A 16,729-nucleotide genomic window follows, 5' to 3' on the forward strand; every position below is an offset into this window, starting at 1 on the left:
CAGTTGCCTTTGCCTGGCATAGTAAGCCTTTGTCTGCTTTTAGCCTATGAAAACAGACACATTAACATGAAAAACAGATTTTTTTCAACCTCTGCTTTCATCCTTGAGCACTAACTATTCGTAATACCCAAATAGTGATATGACCCCCAATTACGACATGATTTTTGAGCTGAGTTCATAAACATAAGAATCAGTAGGAGAATGCTGATGATATTTTGTACTATTCAACCACTAATCAATTTTTGAGAAAAGCAGTGAATGGTGGACGGACTAAGTTTTCTCTTTTGCCTATTTAATTTAATATTTTGATTCCATGTATTTTGAAACTGAAAGAGTCAAAATTTTTCAGTCTTTGTTCAATTTGCACATTTATCAAAGGAAGTAATACAAAAAAACTGAAAACTGGATATTTCAGAAACCGGTTTTTTCAGCTGTTTTAACATTCGTTAGCACCTTATTCTCTGCTAATAAAAGTTATTTCAGAAACCGGTTATTTTCAGCAGTTTTAACATTCGTTAGCACCTTATTCTCTGCTAATAAAAGTCACATGCTGAAAACTACCGTCCAATATCCTTGACATTAATTTGTTGTAGAATGTATTCTGAGTTCAAACATAATGTGGTATCTATAACGGAATGAGCTCATCAACGCCAATCAGCATGGATTTTGAAAACATTGATCATATGAAACACATCTCACACTTTTCTCGTGTGACATACTGAAAGCTTTGGGTCAAGGCAAAAAAATAGATGCAGTATTTCTTGATTTCTAAAAAGCATTTGACTCAGTGCCACGACTATGCTTATCGTCAAAAGTACAATAATATAGGATAGCAATTGAAATTTGTGACTGGACTGAGGACTTTTTGGTAGGCAGGATGCAAAATGTTATCTCAGTTGGAGAGTCATTGTAAGATGTAGAAGTAACATCAGGTGGGCCGAAGGAAGTTCATATTGTATATTGTGTATTAATGACCTTGCAGACAATATTAATAGTGAAATCAGGCTTTTTGTAGATGATGCAGTTATCTATAATGAAGTAATGTCTGAAAGGAGCTGCATAAATATTCAGTCAGATCTTGATAAGATTTCAAAGTAGTGCGGAGGTTAGCAAATGGCTTTAAATATTCAGAAATGTAAAATTTTGCACTTCACAAAACAAAGAAATGTAATATCCCATGACTATAATATCAATGAGTCAATGTTGGAATCTGCCAACTCATACATTAACACCTGGGTGTAACACTTTGTAGGAATATGAAATGGAATGATCAACTAGGTTCAGTTGTTGGTAAAGCAGGTGGTAGACTTTGTTTTTTTGGTAGAATACTGGGGAAGTGCAATCAGTCTACAAAGGAGATTGGTTACAGATCACTTGCTTGATCAGTTCTGGAATATTGCTCAAGTTTGTGGGACCTGCACCAGATAGGACCAATGGGGGATATTGAACATATATAAAGAAGGCAGCATGAATGGTAACAGGTTTTTTTAATCAGTGGGAGAGTGTCACAGAGGTACTGAAATAACTGAACTGGAATACTCTTGAAGATAGACACAAAGTGTTCTGAGAAGGTATGTTAACAAAGTTTCAAGAACTGGCTTTAAATGTTTACTCTAGGAATATACTGCAACTCCGTACGTAACCCTCACACAGTGATCATGAGGACAAGATTAGACTAATTACTGCATGCACAGAGGCATTCAAACAACCATTCTTCCTGCACTCCATATGTGAGTAGAACAGGAAGAAACCTTAAAACTGGTACAATGGGACATACAGTCTGCCATGCACCTCATGGTGGTTTGCAGAGTGTAGATGTAGCTATTGGTTGCATATTGCACATCTCTTATAGCTGTATGGATGTAAAAGTAATGAAAGCTGTCTTGATTAGTGTAATGATGTATTTTGTTTATTTGCTGTAACTGCTTGGCCATGGCCATGTGATAATTGTTGTGTGATGCCAAATAGAGTTTACACTCTTATTTACAGTGCAGCATTCAACTGTATCTTGATTAAATTATAATACACATACATATTGTAATGTTCATCAGCTTCAGAATATTATGAGCGTAGACAGATACGTTTATAGAAGCTTTATACAAGCTTAATGTTTCATGGTACATGATAACAATTGCACATCATGGCAGGCTAGTATGACACGGCTATGTCAACCAGATTATGATGACACTGTTGAAGCTACTCATAAATAAATAGTCTTATTGCAGGTTCTTGGTGATTTCTTTTGTCATCTTTGGTGACATTGATAAGTTTATGGCAATGATATTTTCATATATGTGTCTTGGGGGTACAGGTTCCACAAAAGTGGTAAGTTAGAAAATTTTCATTTAATGATACCATCTTAGTACTGTTATCTTTAGAAATGCTTATTTCTAGTACACTGAGATTCATTCCAACTTTGTTGTGTTATTCTGCATTTAATATTTATATTTGTATATTTTTGCAGTGGAAAACCAGGTGTTGACAGTATTTGCTCTGAGTATGCGATATGAACCCGCTGACATAGAACATGCTGTTGATGATGGCTTGCTGCCTTTGCTGACAAAGCTGTGTGTTCCAAAGCCTGGAGATGCAGCAACTCTTAGCACAGCTGCAACAAATTTGCTGCATATTCTTTCTATGTCCAGTGGGTAAGAATTCAGTCACTTCTTTCATTTCATCAAGTAGGCTAATCTTTCTAGGTCCATTGGATAAATAATTTCAACAAGTAATTTTAGGACATGGGCATATATTATTCAGCTACTGCTCTAAATGTTTACTTCTCAATTGACAGTTCATGTACACAATACTAACATCTGTGTACAACCTGTCCACTTTGTGAATTGCATTCTCTGAAGAAGATGATCTGCTTATGTTGTTCATTCATCATTTATTAATTTCAGGATATTAAGAAAATATGAGAGAGGATCAGAAAATAAGGCACAATAATTTTTTTCTCCCCTGGTATTGCAGCTAAAATGTTGAAATTTCATGATGATATAGTATGAAGTTTGTGCTGTTGAGGATATTTTGTTTTTATGTGCACTTCTATTGATAGAAGCCTGAACTACAAAAGAAACATGCTGTTTGTATTACTGCCATCAACTTGTGAAGAGCAGCGAAGTGTAGTTCGATATTTGTAAACCAAAGGACAGTACCTGACTGAAATTGACAGGGACATGCTTGGCATGTATGGGGATGGCCTTTTGGACTGTGGCAGTGTCTCCAAATGGTATAAATAGTGGAACCTTTGTGATTTTCCATGCTCCAGGCAACAGCTACAACCCTGCAGAAAGTTAGAGCCATCGAGGCAGCAATTTTGAATGACAGGTGTGTGCAATAGCAAACCTTATCGCAGCTGTGCAATGTTTCCTATGGTGCGGTATATGATATTGCTCATGACACATTGAAATTTCATAATGTTGGTGCTTGCCGGATGCCTAAGAACCTGACAAACAGCCGTAAGGGCAAGAGAATGATGACAAGCTTGGACCACTTAATGCATTATGCTGGAAAAGAACATGACTTTTTGAAATGAATCATCACTGGTGATGAGTTGTGGGGATACCACTTCACGCCCGAAACCAAGCAGGCTCTGTGCAGTGGTAACAAACTGCTTACGAAAAAAGTTCAAAGTGACGCAATCTGCTAGGAAAGAACTTGTGACATTGTTTTGGAATATACATAGTGTATTACTGGTGGACTTTGCTGAACACAGGACCACTGTGAATGCTACAGCTTACATTGAAACTTTGGTGAAGTTGCGTCGTGCCCTTTATAACAAACGCCACAACATTAATGCTGACCTTGTCAAACTTCTTCATGATGGTGCTCGCCTCCATATTGCTTCTCCTGTTCATGAGAAAATTGCCAAATTTGGGTGGAAGGTGGTCTAGCAACCACCATACAGTCCAGACAATGCACCATTGGACTTTCATCTGTTTAGTTCTTTGAAGAAATTCCTGGCCGGTCAACACTTTGCAACAGATGCAGAAGTGAAATCAGCAGTCTGCACACGGCCATACTCCAACTGAACAGACTCCTATGAGCAGGACATATTGAAACTGCTATCACAAAGGGAGAGATGTGTTGAGAAAATTGGTAACTATATAGAAAAGTAGGTAAAAGATGTAAATTAATTTGTGATTTTTTTTAATTTTGTTACTTATAAAACTTTTCTGTAATAAAATTATTGTGCATTACTTTCCAATCTTTCTTCATATTAGAATAAGCTGAGTGACATTCTGCACTCTTTCTTTGTTAACATTTAAATGTTACTGCATCAGGAAAGAAACAAAATGGCAATATATTGTGTGTTCAATATTGCCATTATATTTTTACAGTGGTTTTGGTTTAACAAGTATTTTGTAATAACAGGTATATGACTGACATATGTATATTTCTTTATGTACAGAATTCCTATGTTTGGTGAATAGACGTGCAACTGTACATATGGTAGTCATCACAATTAAATGCAGAGAAACAAACTTTTTTGAATGTGAATGACAACTGCTTTAAAAAGAAATGATAATACCAGGTGTATTTGCAGATGCCCCCAAAGTTCATTCAGTGTGCATGATGTAAGAGAGAGAGAGAGAGAGAGAGAGAGAGAGAGAGAGAGAGAGAGAGAGAGAGAGAGAGAGAGTGTGTGTGTGTGTGTGTGTGTGTGGTTTTGTTATCATCTTATGTTGTTATAAACAAGATGTCTCCTAAACAAGATGTCTTCCCAAAGAGCCATGAAGCAGTGAATTGAACACCTGGCACACCTAATGGTAGGGCCTACAATGTAGGAAAAGATAGGTTACTTCTTGCCATAAAGATGACATGTTAAGCTACAGATTGGTGCAATTAAAAGATACTTACACGTAAGCTTTTGTCCATAGCCTTCGCCAGAGAAAGAAGCAGACACACGAGTAAGCACACTTCGTGCACACTTGACCACCAACTCTGGCAGCTCAGACCAGAATGCGAGTTAAGGTAGCACATTAGAGCAAGACAAAATGTTTGTGTCAGAAAACAAATATTTCAGTATTGGTTATTAATTCGTAGCCAAATTCCTCTTCTTGCTTTCTCACAGATAATTACTTGACAGTCAGTTATAAATAATTGCTTTAATCTGAATCCTTTGCAGTCTCTTATATCTATATAAAGCTTTACAAATAAAATTAAAGAAAGAGATTTACATTGGCATTCTGGTCCGAGCTGTTGGAATTCACAGTCACGTGTGTGTGAGGTGTGCATAAATGGTGAGTGTTTTCTTCCTTTTTCTGACAGAGGCTATGAGTGAAAGGTTACATGTAAATGTCTTTTAATTGTGCCTGTCTACAACTTAATGTTTCATCTTTACAGTAAGAAGCAATGTATTTTTTTTCTACATTGTTGATATTCCAACCTGAAATTTCCATTGTTTAATGATAATGTCCTGTTACTAAAGTAGATTTTAATAGTTAAGGTGGCACATTAGAGCAAGACAAAATGTTTGTGTCAGAAAATTAATATTCCAGCATTGGTTACTAATTCCTAGCCAAATTTCTCTTCTCAGTTTCTCACAGATCATTACTTGACAGTCAATTACAGGCAATTACTTTAATTTGAATCCTTTACAGTCTCTTATATCTGTGTAAAGCTTTACAAATAAAATCAGAGAAAGAGATTAACATAAAAGCAAAGTAGTCAAGGGACAAAGGTCCAATTAAAATGTTTGGCATTTTGGTAGAGATTGCTGGGAAGAGTGATAAATATTTTCTACTTTTTCTCTCACATAGAGTCCATGCCTGGTCCCTTCGTCCAGAAACACTTTCTGCTGTTGTGGATGCCTTGCATGGACAACTTACGACTTTGCTGCAGGCATGTGACGATGATGGTGCAGGGAATGGTATGGGAGCAGCAGTGGAACGAGCTCTTGGTGACTTCCTTGTGCTTGCAAGACACATTTGTGGCACATTGCCATTACGTAGCCTCCTAGCTGCTCCCCGCTGGATATCATCTTTGTTGGAAGCAGCAGGTGGTCAGCGGTGTATGGGTCAGCTTCGTCCACGCCTTCTTGCACTTGCTTTACTTGAAGCTGTTCTTCCTACCCAGGATGCTCATATACATGGGTCAGAGTACAAAGAGCAGGTAACAGTGTGTTGGTTTCAGCATTATAAATAATGTTAGTTCTTTTCCTTCTGATGCTTGAGGTTGTAGAGTGATCAATATGTGTCCTTTGTTGTTCGTTATTAAATTTTTTATTGATTATGAGGTAATGTGAAAGAAAGGGGAAGTAGCAGGGCGATGTATTGCTTAATCTGGTTATGAAAGATCTGCAGTAGAGCTAAAATATTCAGCAATGTGGTGCAAAGGTAAACCACTAAGCTCATGTACAAGAGAAACTAGATTTTAATGTCAGTTTATTAAAGAATCCCACTATCGCCATTCAAGTATTAGGCATTAGGCAAGTTCTGAGTGGCAGACTGCTGCCGACCAGACAATACAAGAAGCCATGTGTAGTGGGGATAAGTGATCAGCAAATTTCCAGTCATTCCAGTAGCCGTTTTTGCCCATAGATGAATCCTGATGATGCCACTGCTTGCTTATTCAAGAGTTCTTCATTTGGCTTGCCGAGGCTGAGTGGATTCCGATCTATATCTTCCTACCTCAGAAAAAGTCTGAAGAGGTGCCAGGAATCAAACGTGGATTGTTCTGCACCAAAAGTGGCAATGCTAACCATTCGGTTTTGGAGGCAATCTGTTAAAGAATATCATGTCAGTTCTGGGCCCTTTGTTCTTGCCAAGACTCAGATTGTGCTCTGCATATAATAGCAAAATATGAAGCATATGTTATTCAAGCACAAAATTGTTCTTGTAAGTTGTTATTTTTATACAGGAATGCAGTAGGTGATCATTGTAAAAATTTACATTCTATCTTTGAAATTGCAATAATACAGACTTTCTGGCCAAACCAAACCTTCAGGAGGTAAAATTCTAAACACATGTGATAGCTACTGTCCTACCCTGTGGAACTGTGAGTTCCTTCCTGAGGAAGGAATAAGGGATAGTTGTGTAGATGTGGTGATGCAGTGATGAAGGCGGAGGTGTCGAAGAGATTAGGAAGTCAAAGACAGTACTTTGGTAAGCACTGTATCAGCTTCAGTCCAAAGATGATAGATCCACAGAGTGAGAAGTAAAGACAAATTTAAAGGAAGAGTAAAGAGAAATGAAGTGAATAGTGTGACTGAAAATAGGAGGAAAGTGGAAATAGAGATATGACAAAAACTAAAGAGTGATGAAGGATGGGGGGGGGGGGGGGGGGTTCAAAACTATAAAAGTAAAAAGTAATACAGTAAATAACTGAGTAAATATAACAAGAAGAATAACATTAAAAAATAAGGAAGGAGAATTATTGTCTTTTAATGGACATTAAGTGTGAGTATATGTTGGAACAAGGCCCTCTCAAAAGTGCAGGGAAACTAGTATCAATAGTACCAGGTGGAGTCATTCGAATAGCCCATTTGGTGTAGGCTACTTTTCCAAACACATCCCTCTTTCCTTCCTGAAGAACAAACATGAGGTTTCAAAAGCTGGATTACTATTTTCTACTTGAAGTGTTTTTGACAGTAGTACTAGAAATTTGGTCTCCTGGTGTACTAGCTAGCTACTCTGGCAACTGGTGATTTTAAAAATTTAATTTCCTATTTGATATATTCAGTGTGACTGTTTTAACAGTATGAGAAGGAAGAACTCAAACATCAGTGCAGTGAACAGAGAGAGAGAGAGAGAGAGAGAGAGAGAGAGAGAGAGAGAGAGAGAGAGAGAGAGGTGAGTGAGTTTAAGAATGTTCTATGTATAATACAGGATGTATTCTGTGCACTCACTTTGCATTTAAACCATTAATGTATAGTTCCCCATTGATTTCATATAGTGCAAAATAGCTCCAAACATACGAACGCATCTTCCTTGCCCGTGAGGACATCTGGCCTTAATCTTATTGTGTACTAATATGTGTTATCATTGACTAGTATGGCTTCCCAACACTTCCATTATTTTGTGGATTGAATGCAACAATGAGTTAGCACTACCATCAGGTTGGAAAGGGATACTTCACAGTGTGAAAGGTTCATGTCTTATTAAGTTGCTCATCAGTGTGTATGTACTCTATAATGTTGGTTAAAACTGCAACACCATTGAGATTCCATGTAACTGAAATGAGGTTTATATCATGCTTATGGTACATTAGAAGGCACAAATTGTAAAGATTAAACAGCAACACATGATATCTGACTTTGAATATTCCATAGGAAGTAAAAACGCCAGATGATGCAGTCACAGTCATGTACAATTGAGGCAGGAAATCAAAATGGGTGTGATGTCTGGGTCTACAAAGCTGAGCTATCAGGATGAACCATTAGCCAACCAGTCATTTTCCAGATATGTTTGATGGACTATATTTCAGATGAATAAGCAGGTCAAGAAAGCAAAGTGTTTTTTATCACACATCTCAAACAACATTTTATTGGACATTGCCTTGTAGGATTATGGCATGTAGAGATGTGTGAAAGAGGGGCAGCTCCTCAGGATCTACATTACTTAATTCCATTTTTTCCACAATGCCTTTGCAAGTGATGTGTCATACTGAACAACTGATCATTGTGGAATTTTTTTCTTTTTGGAGGCCAGATATCTTTGATGTAAAAATTCATCTATATGAACAAATTTTCACTTAATTCCATATTTTCCCAATGAGTTGATGAATTGTCTGCAATGGTGATTCTAGTATTTAATACGTTTACTTACATTAGAACTTATAATATGAGAAGCCCTGCAGTATTTGTCCAGCAACAGGTTCGCAAGAGATATCTGTAACTGATACAAGTATAATATGACACCTATTTTTGCATTTTGGTTGTTGTCCTACTAATTAAACTTTCAGCACAGTGTGTTACTGTTACTACATCAACTTTGTACAACTGTTATTTGTATGATGACTGACATTCTTTTGTGACTTTATAGCACTTTTCATTAATTATATTTTTTGTTGTTGTGTATGCTGAAGTCTGAAGATAGTTGTTTCAGTTAAAATATCAGCCTACAGTTCTGTGAATGTTGCAGCATTATTTTTAATAGTTATCTCACTGGCTATTATTATGCCCTGCTATGTTTATGAGATATACTAACATTTATTTCCATGTTTCCACATGATGCCTCTCATGGTCTAAGTTTGGTACAACATAAGCCTGTCCAGTGACACAGTGCGCATAGTGGGATCTATTTGTACATCATCTCACCAAAATCTTAATCTCTTGGCAGCTATTGCACTGAGACTTCTTTTCAACAAAGTATCACAAAAGTCTGCTATCACCATATCTTGTATGTTATTTAACAGAGTGCACAAGCTCGTATCCTCTTATTGTCAATGTAAATTTGAAGTAACAGTGTTAATAGTTGCTACAGTTAACAACAAAAATTCTATTCAATTGTGCTTATTGTTTTGTATGTTTATTCGCATGAATAAAGGAAATTATGAAGTGTTGATCTCTATGTCTTGTTGCTTTTGCTTGTGTGTCAGGTGGTACGTGAACTGTTCAGTCAGTTATCATCAAACATGTGGAGCTACCCACAGACTGTAGCAGAGCGGCAGGCCTTAGAAAAACAGAGGCAACTTCAAAAGAAATTGTTTCAACTAAAAACTCAAGGTTAGCATAAATTACATAAAAAGTAGTATGTTGTGGTATTTCTGTAAGTGATTTAGTCCACATCCATGGAGTTTAATCATCAGCATCATCATCATCATCATGAATAAATTAATGTTAGTCCCAGGGAGACTATGTCAATCACAGTATTAATGACTAAAAATGATAAAATTAAATGCATTGATTTTTTAAAAATTTACTTAAATGTTAAGTTGCGTAATTTTGTCATAGTGACACTCAAGACATGTAACTGTTCATGGGATACATTTAAAGTGTTAAGAAACTATTAAGGGCATTCTTAACTGATTAAGTTTAAAATTTTGATTTTGTTTAAATAGAATTAAGAAAACTAACAGACTATGTAGGGCAGTAGCAATAGAAAAACCTTAGTAACCTTTCAAAGGAACATCAGTGTACAAGATAGAATGCATGTGTGTTTTGTACTTAAGCTTTACATATTCAAAAATTAAAGATAAGTTTTGCAATTTGCCGTGCTTTATAATTGAAGTAAATAATTTCTTGATATGTTATGCGAATAGCAAAAGTGAGATGTAGATACAGTGACACAAGTTGATCTGAAGGTCTTTGGAAATTATGTAGCTGCTAACAGTTTGATGTGATAATTAACATGTTATGACAAATTTCTCTGCAGAGAAATTTAAGGATTTAGGGAATAAAATTTTCTTGCAGAAGAGAGAGCTGATGAGTATTTGTTCTTGTTAATTGGTTAAATGTAGACTGAAAGTAGAAGTGAACCGTTGGCAGCACAGAATTCCACTTCAAGAAAGTGAAAGAATATTTGCAGAATTCTAAATAAATTTTCTCTGAAAACGTTGGTGAGCTACTGGAGGTATTGAATGACCTAGTTTGATCATGAATGTATGAAATGATTTCAGTCTAAAAGAAAGAACTGACTGTTCTGATATTCTTGGAAAGTTACATGGCCGTACTATGGGGTACTGTGCAAGATATTTGAAGTAAATAGAAATGAAAATTAAAGTTTATTAAGAATAAGGGCATCTTCTTAGATCAGCAGTTGAGTGAGTGTTGAAGAGTGAATATTAAATTCATGTGTGACCGTGCTGCATTGGTTAGTATGCAAATATGCTGATGGGAAAAAAAATCACTACACCACAAAACTGATTAATGTAGAGTAATGAAACTTTGGAAACACATTTGTCTTGGGTAAACATTTAAGTGATTACCATATTTTGGATGTAATTTTGTTTAAACATCTGTGTGATAATAACAGCTTCCTGGAATTCTTAAATAAAATTATGTAGGATCTTTATCTTCTTCCATTTTGTCACATTTTGAACTTAAGAATCATATGTATGATTTGTGGTATTTTACAGGAAATTCGTGGCAAGAAGCTGATCCAAGTGATGGGAACATTCCTGTTGAAGAAGTTGGGTTTGATCCTGAGAAATGCTTTTGTTGTACTGTTGAAGGCAGACAGACCTTAGTTCATGCACCTGGTGGAAGAGGTTATGGTTTAGGAGACACTGCTATAACATCAGGTAACACTGAGCTCTTTTTGATGAATTTTGTTTTATGGACATTAGACCATGGTCCTGCCCAATGTTTTGTCTTCCAATGCTGAAGACAACATCACAGGCTATAATGACTCAAAAAGCAGTTACAATCTCAAACAAGCTAAAATTATGTTAATTATCTGATGTCAGCAATAAAGTTTTACGTATCCTTATTACTATTTGACTTACGTGAGTATTTGATTTGTAGAATGAGTACAATAAAAAGGAAAATTACTGAAAAATGAATATAATTGAATAGCACTATTGCAGTGCTGTGAAGCAGAAGAGAAAAGCACAAAATTCATGGGATAATGATATGTACGTGTACAAATGGCAGTAGTACTGCATATGCAAGGTACGAAAGGGCATTGCATTGACATAGCTGACATTTGTACTTGTGTAAAAAGGTTTTCAATGTGATTAAGGCTGTATGACTGGAATTAACAGACTATGAACATGGAATGGTAGTTTGAGCTAGATGCATGGAATACTGAAATTTGGAAATCATTAGGGAATTCAATATTCTGAGATCCACAGTGTCAAGAGTGTGCGGAGAATATTACAATTCAGGCCTTACCTCTCACCACTGACAACACATTGGTCAACGGCCTTCTTGTAACGACCTAGAGCAGCAGTGTTTGTGTGTAGTTGTCAGTGTTAACAGACAAACAACTCTGTGTGAAATAACTCTGGAAATCATGTGGGACACATGATGAACAGATCTGTTAGGCTTATGGTGAAATGTGGAGTTAATGGGCTATGGCAGCAGAAGCCTGATGCGAGTGCCTTTGTTAACAGCGTAACACCACCTGCAGTGACTCTCCTGGGCTTGTGACATCAGTTGGGTCATAGACAGCTGGAAAAATGTGGTCAGGTCAGATGAGTCCCAGTTTCAGTTGGTAAGAACTGATGCTAGAGCTCAAGTGTGGCGCAGACCCCACAAAGCCGTGGACCCAACTTGTCAACAAGGCACTGTGCAAGATGGTGGTGGCTCCATAATGGTGTGGGCTATGTTCATGTGGAATGGACTGGGTCCCCTAGTCCAGCTGAACTGATCACTGACTGGAAACAGTTATGTTTGGCTACTTGAAGAACATTTGCAGCCATTTGTGGACTTCATATTCCTAAATACTGATGGAATTGTCACCGGGTCACAATTATTCACGATTGGTTTGAAGAACATTATGGACAGTTTGAGCAAATGATATGGCCAACATGAATCCTGTCAAACATTTATGAGAAATAATTGAGAGCTCAGTTCATGCTCAACATCCCACACTGGCAACACTTCCACAGTTGTGGATGGCATTAAAGGGAGCATGGCTCAGTATTTCTGCAGGGGACTTCTAACAACTTGTTGAGTCCATGCCATGCTGAGTTGCTGTAGTGGACGGGAAAAAAAGAGTGCTGACATGATATTAAGAGGTATCCCACAGCTTTTTTCACCTCCCCCCCCCCCCCCCAATCAGTCTTGTGACCATTGAAGTCATTCCCTCATGTTTTAACAGATGTCCTATCATCCTGTCCCTTCTCCTTATCAGAGTTTTCCACATATTCCTGTCCGATTCTGCACAGAACTTCCTCATTCCTTACCTTATCAGTCTACCTAATTTTCAACATTCGTCTGTAGCACCACATTTCAAATGCTTCGATTCTCTTCTGTTCTGGTTTTCCCACAGTCCATGTTTCACTACCATACAATGCTGTACTCCAGACGTACATTCTCAGAAATTTCTTCCTCAAATTAAGGCCTATGTTGATACTAGTAGACTTCTCTTGGCCAGGAATGCAATTTTCGCCAGTGCTTGTCTGCTTTTGATGGCCCCCTTGCTCTGTCCATCATTGGTTATTTTGCTGCCTAGGTAGTAGAATTCCTTAACTTCATCTACTTCGTAACCACTAATCTTGATATTAAGTTCTCGTTGTTCTCATTTCTGCTATTTTTCATTACTTTCATCTTTCTTCGATTTACTCTCAATCTGTATTCTCTACTCATTAGATTGTTCATTCCATTCAGCAGATCATGTAATTCTTCTTTACTTTCACTGAGGACAGTAACGTCTTCAGCGAATCGTATCACCTTGAATTTTAATTCCATGCTTGAACCTTTCTTTTATTTCCAAAATTGCTTCTTCAATGTACAGATTGAACAGTAGGGGCAACAGACTACTTCCTTGTCTTACACCCTTTTTAATCCCAGCACTTTGTACTTGGTTGTCCACTCTTATTATTCCCTCTTGGTGCATATACATATTGTATATTACCCATATCTCCTTATAGCTTACCCCTATTTTTCTCAGAATTTTGAACATCTTGTGCCATTTTACATCATTGAATGCTTTTTCCAGGTCAACAAATCCTATGAACATGCTTTGATTTTTCTTTAGTCTTGCTTCCAATATCAACTGTAATGTCAGAATTGCCTCTCTCATGCCTTTACCTTTTCTAAATGCCGACTGATGGTCACTAGCACACCCTCAACTTTCTGTTCCATTCTTCTGTATATTATTATTGTCAGCAATTTGGATGCATGAGCTGATTGTGCAATAATTCTCCCACTTGTCAGCTCTTGCAGTCTTCGTAATTGCGTGAATGATATTTTTCCAAAAGTCAGATGGTATGTCACCAGACTCATACATTCTACACACCAACATGAATAATTATTTAGATGCCACTTCCCCAAATGGTGTTAGAAAATCTGATGGAATGTTATCTATCCTTTCTACCTTATTTGATCTTAAGTCCTCCAAAGCTTTCTTAAATTCTGATTCTATTACTGGATCTCCTATATCCTCTAAACTGACTCCTGTTTCTTCTTCTATCACACCAGACAAATCTTTTTCATCATAGGGGCTTTCAATGTATTCTTTCCACCTATCCACACTCTCCTCTGCATTTAACAGTGGAATTCCTGTTGCACTCGTATTGTTACCACACCTGCTTTTAATGTCACTGAAGATTGTTTTGACTTCTCTGTATGCTGAGTCTGTCCATCCAACAATCATTTCTGTTTCGATTTCTTCGCATTTTTCTTGCAGCCATTTCATCTTAACTTTCCTGCACTTCCTATTTATTTAATTCCTCAGTGACTTGTACTTCTGTATTCCTGAGTTTCCCAGAACATTTTTGTACTTTCTCCTTTCATCGGTCAACTGAGGTATTTCTTCTGTTACCCATGGTTTCTTTGCAGTTACCTTCTTTGTACGTATGTTTTTCTTTCCAACTTTTGTGATGCCCCTTTTTATAAATGTGCTGCCTACTGGCTATTCCTTATTGCTGTTCTATAGCCTTAGAGAACTTCAAGCGTGTCTTATCATTCCTCAGACCTTCTGTATCCAACTTCTTTGCATATTGATTCTTCTGGGTTAATGTCTTAAACTTCAGCCTGCTTTTCATCACTACTATATTGTGATCTGAGTCTTTATCTGCTCCAGGGTATGCCTGACAATCCAGTATCTGATTTTGAAATCTCTGTCTGACCATGATATAATCTAACTGAAATCTTTCTGTATCACCCAGCCTTTTCCAAGTATACCTCCTCCTCTTGTGATTCTTGAATAGAGCATTCGCTATTACTAGCTGAAGTATATTACAGAACTCAATTAGTCTGTCTGTTTCATTCCTTGTGCCAAGTCCGTATTCTCCTGTAATCTTTTGTTCTATTCCTTCCCCTACAACTGCATTTCAGTCCCCCATGACTATTAGATTTTCATCTCCATTTACGTACTGTATTACCTTTTCAATATCCTCATATACCTTCTCTATCTTTTCATCTTCAGCTTTTGATTTTGGCATGTATACCTGAACTATCATTGTTGGTATCAGTTTGTTTCAATTTTGATGAGAACAATCCTATCACTGAACTGTTCACAGTAATACACTCTCTGCCCTACCTTCCTGTTCATAATGAATCCTTCTCCCGTTATACCATTTTCTGCCGCTGTTGATATTGTTGTTGTTGTTGTGGTCTTCAGTCCTGAGACTGGTGTGATGCAGCTCTCCATGCTACTTTATCCTGTGCAAGCTTCTTCATCTCCCAGTACCTACTGCAACCTACATCCTTCTGAATCTGCTTAGTGTATTCATCTCTTCGTCTCCCCCTACGATTTTTACCCTCCACGCTGCCCTCCAATACTAAATTGGTGATTCCTTGATGCCTCAGAACATGTTCTACCAGCCGATCCCTTCTTCTGGTCAAGTTGTGCCACAAACTTCTCTTCTCCCCAATCCTATTCAATACTTCCTCATTAGTTATGTGATCTCCCCATCTAATCTTCAGCATTCTTCTGTAGCACCACATTTCGAAAGCTTCTATTCTCTTCTTGTCCAAACTATTTACTGTCCATGTTTCACTTCCATACATGGCTACACTCCATACAAATACTTTCAGAAATGACTTCCTGACACTTAAATCTATACTCGATGTTAACAAATTTCTCTTCTTCAGAAACGCTTTCCTTGCCATTGCCAGTCTACATTTTATATCCTCACTACTTCGACCATCATCAGTTATTTTTGCTCCCCAAATAGCAAAACTCCTTTACTACTTTAAGTGTCTCATTTCCTAATCCAATTCCCTCAGCATCACCCAACTTAATTCGACTACATTCCATTATCCTTGTTTTGCTTTTGTTGATGTTCATCTTATATCCTCCTTTCAAGACACTGTCCATTCCATTCAACTGTTCTTCCAAGTCCTTTGCTGTCTCTGACAGAATTACAATGTCATCAGCGAACCTCAAAGTTTTTATTTCTTCTCCATGGATTTTAATACCTACTCCGAAATTTTCTTTTGTTTCCTTTACTGCTTGCTCAATATACAGATTGAATAACATCGGGGAGAGGCTACAACCCTGTCTTACTCCTTTCCCAACCACTGCTTCCCTTTCATGCCCCTCGACTCTTATAACTGCCATCTGGTTTCTGTACAAATTGTAAATAGCCTTTCTCTCCCTGTATTTTACCCCTGCCACCTTTAGAATTTGAAAGAGAGTATTCCAGTCAACATTGTCAAAAGCTTTCTCTAAGAAACGTAGGTTTGTCTTTCCTTAATCTTTCTTCTAAGATAAGTCGTAAGGTCAGTATTGCCTCACGTGTTCCAGTATTTCTACGGAATCCAAACTGATCTTCCCCGAGATCGACTTCTACTAGTTTTTCCATTCGTCTGTAAAGAATTCGTGTTAGTATTTTACAACTGTGGCTTATTAAACTGATTGTTCGGTAATTTTCACATCTGTCAACACCTGCTTTCTTTGGGATTGGAATTATTATATTCTTCTTGAAGTCTGAGGGTATTTCGCCTGTTTCATACATCTTGCTCACCAGATGGTAGAGTTTTGTCAGGACTGGCTCTCCCAAGGCCGTCAGTAGTTCCAATGGAATGTTGTCTACTCCGAGGGCCTTGTTTCGACTTAGGTCTTTCAGTGCTCTGTCAAACTCTTCACGCAGTATCGTATCTCCCATTTCATCTTCATCTACATCCTCTTCCATTTCCATAATATTGTCCTCAAGTACATCGCCCTTGTATAGA

General features: G+C 37.4%; 1 protein-coding gene across 1 annotated transcript in view; it reads left to right on the plus strand.

Moving 5' to 3' along the window:
* The window catches only part of LOC126095271 (probable E3 ubiquitin-protein ligase HERC1), an 814,023-nt gene that overhangs the window by 299,175 nt on the left and 498,119 nt on the right, over positions 1 to 16,729 (plus strand). The window contains exons 24-27 of the mRNA XM_049910030.1: positions 2,465 to 2,648; positions 5,763 to 6,114; positions 9,541 to 9,667; positions 11,020 to 11,184. Coding sequence (XP_049765987.1) covers positions 2,465 to 2,648; positions 5,763 to 6,114; positions 9,541 to 9,667; positions 11,020 to 11,184 — 828 coding nt within the window. The remainder of the gene's footprint in view (positions 1 to 2,464; positions 2,649 to 5,762; positions 6,115 to 9,540; positions 9,668 to 11,019; positions 11,185 to 16,729) is intronic.

The sequence above is a fragment of the Schistocerca cancellata genome, chromosome 8 (assembly GCF_023864275.1).
Source record: "Schistocerca cancellata isolate TAMUIC-IGC-003103 chromosome 8, iqSchCanc2.1, whole genome shotgun sequence".
Classification (NCBI taxonomy): Eukaryota; Metazoa; Arthropoda; class Insecta; order Orthoptera; family Acrididae; genus Schistocerca; species Schistocerca cancellata.